General features: G+C 37.6%; 1 protein-coding gene across 1 annotated transcript; it reads left to right on the forward strand.

The window, feature by feature from the left end:
• The first annotated feature begins 2,888 nt into the window (after nucleotides 1–2,888).
• On the forward strand, nucleotides 2,889–5,964 carry adora3a.2 (adenosine A3 receptor a.2). Its single transcript, XM_030778208.1, has 2 exons — nucleotides 2,889–3,220; nucleotides 5,241–5,964. The coding sequence occupies exons 1-2, from the start codon at nucleotides 2,889–2,891 to the stop codon at nucleotides 5,962–5,964; spliced, it is 1,056 nt and encodes a 351-aa protein (XP_030634068.1).
• Nucleotides 5,965–6,699: the final 735 nt, after the last annotated feature.

The raw sequence follows: 6,699 nt of genomic DNA on the forward strand, positions 1-6,699 counted from the left end.
ATTAATTGACAGTAATGAATCCTTAGAATACATCACTGTGTAAGCAACATAGAGCATATTAAAAAAATACTCATTTGATTTTTTAAATACCTACAAAATGGGACATATTGTCAACATTTTACAGATGTATCCTTTCCAGGCTGTAATGAATGGCCATGCTTGTCTTCAAACATGTTTGCCACCTCTGTAACATAATGTGAAAAACCTCAGCACAACTGACAGCACAGCACAGGGAGTGTCCTGATAAAGATACTAGCTAAGTACCAGTTACTGGTTTGGATATCTAGCTGGTCAGGCCTCTGAAAGTATCGAGTCCCTTAAGTGTCGGTGCATGGCACTTCTCACTGTATGTTCCTCCTCGTGGTGAGATTGTAAAAATCGTATTTGTTTTCATTGTGATGTTCTTTACTGGAATCTGCAGCTCACTATCACTGCCTTTATGAAATCAGCAAGGACACAGTTGTATGTTAATTCCATTTTCCTAAGAAAATGATACTTGTGACTGGGAATATGATTTTTTTTTTTTCACAGGAAGGAGCAATTTTGGACACAATGAACTTATTAATTTAATTTGATGAACTTAACATCACAGAGGATAGGTGAACTGAAACAATTCCAGTGCTTTTCGATACAATCAGTGTATGTATTGTTTAGGTATTTTGTAAAATTAAATTAGCTAATTTTAAATTAGCTTTTGTTTTTGCAAAGGCAAAAAAAAAGACTTTGACTTTTTGGTTTCATTGATACAATGCTTCCTCTTTCCAGAAATGTCCTAACAGCACTACACAAGGTAATACTATTGAGCATGTACTTAGTGACATTTGAAACACAACAGACATAGAGTACTCAACATAATCGGCAACAAAGACATATAACCCAGCCCTTGTTTGATTGCAACATCTCTATCTCATAAAAGCATAGTGAAAGATGAAAAAAATCTCATAAAAGAGTATAGCACATATTTGGTCTAGCCCAAACACTACCAAATCCCGTTTGACTTATCCACTGATTTCCGAGTTCTAGGCTTCTTGGACTGGTTGTGCTAATACCAGGTATCAACCCACATGTCTAGCTGAAGAGATACTCAGACCCAGATTTAGTTGAAAATCAATGCTTTAGACATTACAAAGGAGCAGAACAAACTCTGTAGATGCTGGCTGCAATGTGGCTACATGGTGAATTTTGTACAGATGGCTCGAATAGAACTGTTCCTTAGCAGAGGGAAAAAAATTGTTACTTGGACCAGGTTAATTGCCACTTGCAGTTATATTTCATTTTAGTTTCACTACACAGAGGTGTGGAGCATGTATCTAAGAAATGTTGACATTGCTAATCTGAGACACAAGAAATAGCAGCAGCAAGTGCACCAAACAGGATGTGAGCCACATTAGCTGAAAGCATTCACTGATGACAGTCAAACATATCTAATATGTTACAACCATATCTGTGAACATGCAGGCAAACTCTCGTTTTACCCTCATCTACAGACCACCATGCACAGATCAAAAACTCTTACATTTCAGTTACCCCTTTTTTACATTTATGGAATTCACATTTTAAACGTGCATCAGGAGAACAGATGTCTTGACAATGATGCATTGACCGAGCCAGGTACTGGTTGTGTTTAACATGTTAAAGTCATTTCTATTCTCTGCCCTAGTGTTCATACTTTTGGTTCTGTGATAACAACATAGTTTGATGTAGAGATTGCAGATTTGTTAAACCTTTAGCCAATGGACAAATGAAAGCTGTGTAGCTTGGACAGCTGATGTAGGAGAAGAAGACCAGAATGTGTGAAATTCTTGCTATAACAGTGGCGGGAAACGAAGTCATGGATGTGTCATTGTAATGTACTCTGGGTTCAGATGAATAATTCAGTGTAAGCTCCATACTTGGGAGTGAAGGAGAGACTTCAATATGAATTTTCAATTTGTGCAAGTTTGCCTACAGGTGACACCAGAGAGTGGGACAAAAGCACCGTGAATGGTGATTAAACAATCAGTGACATCTATAATGTTTAGACTCTTTCTCTTTGCTCTGTTTATGTGTGTGAACTTATTTTTGCTAACTTAGGAGGAAATTTGATGGAAAGTACACCATTCTACTGGGGATGTCTCCTCAAACTGGGGTCAAACTCATTGTCCCTACTTATAAAAATTATTGCATGGGGGCTTTTTCATAAAACATATAGTTACTGGTAAAGCTAAAAGTGTGAAACCATTTGTGAAAGCATGTGTGCATGTATGTGAGTGTGTGTGTTCACACGCCCATGTGCGTGTCAAATACATGTTTCCCTTTTATATTCATTACAGTATTACATTAATGAAATTTTTTTCTTGCCAGATGATGTGATGTATCATGACATTATTGGTTAGAAAGTTTTATTATGTTATCTGACAGTTTATTACATTATCTACTTGTACTACATGAGTAAAAAAAAAACCCTATTAAAAACAATGATTGTTGTGTTGTTTAGTTCTCATTATGTTAATGGTTGCTATAGTCCTCAGAAATACACATATGACTCACAGGCCCCTAGTTGCCCTCTGTTAAGAAAAGTGACATCTGGTGGTGTTGTAATTATAGGAAAAAAATGCCAAATTTGCTTTTTTCTGTGGTTCAGGTCAGGATAAGGGGATATCATTAGTCTTTAAAGGGGGTAAACTGAAGTCAGTGGAAAGTCCCTACTAGAATACAAAATTATGTGTGTGCATGTATGTGTGTGTGTGTGTATGTGTGTGTTCGTGTGCACATGCCATGTGTGTGCATGTATGAGTAAGCAAAGTCTTGTGCAAACAACTTCCTTGTACAAAACCACTAATACCCAGTTCCGTTAAGGTTTCTCTTCAGTAGCAACATCGAGGATAAAGCTCTCTCTCCCTCTCTGAATGGCTGACAGTGGGGTAGTGGTGTACACAGTACTGGAACTTGTGATAGCTGTAGCATGTTGCCTTGGAAACATGTCGGTGATCTGGGCAGTGTGGAAAAGTGGAGCCCTGAAGCAGCCCACCTTCTGCTTCGTCGTGTCCCTGGCAGTGGCTGATTTCCTGGTTGGAGCTGTAGCTGTGCCCCTTGCCGTCCTGGTGGATGGACGGGTGAGGATGTCATTCCATGGCTGCCTGTTCATCAGCTGTACGGTCATTGTGATGACCCAAGCATCTGTTCACTCCCTGATGGCCATTGCCATTGACCGTTATTTGCGAGTGCTTTTTCCACTTAGGTAAGCTATCTTCTTCCTTCTTCATATAAAGTTGTTAAGTATAAAATTATAAATAGTGATCCAACAGAATGTGACAGTCAGCAGTTACAGGTCTTCGATGAGTTCATTTCCAAAGTAATAGCAAGAAGATCAGATTTAATTATAGAACCAATGCTGTGTCCTTGTGTTTAGGCAGGCTGCAACTTATAGTAAGACACCATCATTCCTCAGAAACCACATCTATGAAATATTGCAAGTAACAGGTTAAGTTTTGTCAGTTAAAAATGAAAAATGAAACTTAAAAAAATGAGTTTTTTTTAATAGTTAAATTTTTAATTACGCTTAACTTCAGTTCTGAAAATTTTCCTTTATAAATTTATGCTGGCATTTAAATTGAATATGCAATAACAGCTTTAGGTTTGAGTTTTAGGTTGTGAATATTTTCCTAGGCCATGTCCAAGGTAGCAAAACAATTTATGAACAGGTGTGTGTGTGTGTGTGTGTGTGTGTGTGTGTGTGTGGTGGTGGTGGTGGGGGGTGGGGGTGGGGGGCGGTGTCTGCTGCCTTTTTCTTTCACTTGCATTTCATGTGCAAAGAATGCCAATAACAGTTGCTAGTTTGCTTTTGCAAAAAATAAAATGCTTGAGCAAGCTATCTTCTGCTTGTGGGTGATCTATTAAAGATAATATAGCAGCTGATAACAGACAGAAACTATCGCATTACATTGATTGGCTTGCCTTTAAAATGATGTGTTTTTATTTATTTTGATGCTTTGATTCATAAGAGGATAGAGTTGATTCCAAAAGGGTGAACCCCCCTTACGCGGATGGTGTAACCTCATTCTCAAGTTGATGGATTTGCACAGAACAGTAGTAATATAGCAACCTTACGTGGACTATCTGATAATACATCTTTAAAAATGATGAGGGCAAGTATTTTATACTAATGCCACAATGGCATTATAGTATTACATTGCAGAGGTATGAGCTGAATGTACTAGATCAGCATAAGTTGCTACCCTTTTTGCAGGTGATCTAACTGGTTCAAATGTGAGAGGGCTATCAAAACCACTCCGCACATACAAATCTAAGCTGCAATCCAGTCATGACTTAGCATGTATAGCAATTACCAGAAGAAAACAAATCCTCTTGTAATTTGTTTAATATGAAAACCAGGAAGACAGCAGCCCTCCAGGACTGAATTTGGGCTCTTCTGTTATTGGCAGAAAGAGAACCACAGCAAGCACTTGACAGACATGTATCACCTCTGTTCTGCCCTGTGGTCTCAGAAATAGCTTCTTTTCTCAAGTCTAACACCTCAAACCTCAGACTTCTAAGAAACCTCTCCGTATTTTTTACTCTCTGAATCCCCAAGCCTGCCACCTACTCCTTCTTCAATTCAGTGTTTTTAGCCCAAAATCTTGTTGCAGGCTTCAAAGAGAGCATTAAATGCTGTTCTTGATTTTTCTTAATGAAGTATGCTCAATGACACAATATTCTTTCCATGTTTAGAACAACCACTGAGTCAGTCTTTGGTCCCTTGAAGTATCTTACAAACCATGACAGATGCACATGTAGCTGCACGTTGTTGGCTAGCTGGCAAACCTCAAGTGAGGTGCTCTGTAAACAGTTCACAGGGCAAAATGAAAGGCCACTGATAACATGGAAAACCTAAACAGGGGACACCTACTCCTGTTTAAGTTTTCCCATTGCTGTGAACAGCTCCCTAGCCTTTGCCCTGAGCAACATCAAGGATTTTAGAGTTTTCCTAGGCAGCAACCTAAACTTCTATTAGAGCAAGATGACAGGAATTCCTGATGGTTGTTGCTTCAAATGGCTGATTATTTAAAACCTGAAGTAAAGTCATAATATTTTTCAATACCTTTTTTATTTATTGATTGATTGATTTATTGCTTTGCCTCAAAGATTTGCTATGGTTTAGATACAGCCTAAGTTCCAGTTTGGGTTGAGTATGAATGTAACATTTTGAACTTAAAGAGTTATAAGAGGAAAATATGTTTGTGTGTGTGTGTGTTTCACAGATACAAGCGGATAGTGAAGAAGAGGTATTCCTGGGCTGTAGTGACAGGGTGTTGGATCACCGCCGCTGCGTTAGGTTTCATCCCACTGTTTGGATGGTACAACCGTAAAAATTACACACAATACAAAAACTCAACCAGTGCTTTTGAAAACTTCACCTGTCAGTTCCTGTCAGTCATACCCATGTCATTCATGGTCAATTTTAACTTTTTTGTCTGTGTACTCCCTCCCTCACTCATTATGGCTGCCCTGTACTGCTATATCTTCCTCACTATCCAAAAACAACTACAGAAAAGAGTAGGCAAATCTCGTGAGTCATATTCATATTATCGTAAGGAACGTAAACTGGCTCGTTCCTTAGCCTTGATCATGATCCTTTTTGCAATGTGTTGGTTTCCGCTTCACATAATGAATGCTGTACATTTTTACAACAAAGCTCTTGTAGTTCCTCATTCAGCTTTTTACGTAGGTATCCTGCTGTCTCACGCCAATTCAGCCATTAATCCAATAGTATATGGCTTCAAGATCCCCAAGATTAAATCGGCGTATAGAGATTTATGGGGGAGAGTCTTCCAGTGTGCTGAAGAAAAGCAAAGAGAACAGGGCAGCCAATCAGCAGACAATAACCTCAGCACTAACACATACAGCACAGACAAACTTGACAGTTCAAGGATTACGCCACAGCCACTTCAAAAGCCTAGCCCTAGTGTTAAGCCACAAAGGTAAAATTTGTTTTGTATAAAGTGACAGAGAGTATGCTTTATCTGATTAGACATCCAGTTACTACATTTTAGGTATGTATGTAAGTATTCGCTTGTATTTAACTAAAATGCCAGTTTCTTTTGTCAAATAATACATTAAATCTTTAAATGTTAGAAATCAACATTTTTTTTTGTCTTTTAGGATAAATATCTTATTTATTAAAATATTTTCTCACATAGAGCTACAAAGAAAATGAAAATAAAGATGTTTATAAGAGGAGATCACTGTTCAGAGAAGGTTAAACAAAGCATTTTGGTAGCAAGTGGGTTTTTTCACGATTGTATTAAGATATTTCTACAAAGTCTCAGTGTTTTTAATGATTACATGATTACATGTCTCATATGGGGACCATGTACAAGATAACACATTGTGGACATTACTTATTTTTAATATGAATATAATTGTTTAATCATCTGGGTATTCTGTATTTGTTGGATTTTTTATGAGCTTATTTTGTGTCATTTAACAGTTAAATGCTTGTTGTATTTTATTGTAAAATGTAATTTATTTATTATTGAGGTTACTTTTTTCCACATTAGTTAAATAGCATTATGTTAAATAAACGCTGAAAAATCATGTTTAGTTTGTGGAAAATGGACTAATTTCTGCCACATCATGGCAGGGAGATAACAGACATGTTGCAAGTTTCACTTCATGCTGCAGTTTCTTCTTTTGGACAAGGAACAGTTCCTCAACAAC

Source organism: Chanos chanos, chromosome 6 (genome assembly GCF_902362185.1).
Source record: "Chanos chanos chromosome 6, fChaCha1.1, whole genome shotgun sequence".
Lineage (NCBI taxonomy): Eukaryota > Metazoa > Chordata > Actinopteri > Gonorynchiformes > Chanidae > Chanos > Chanos chanos.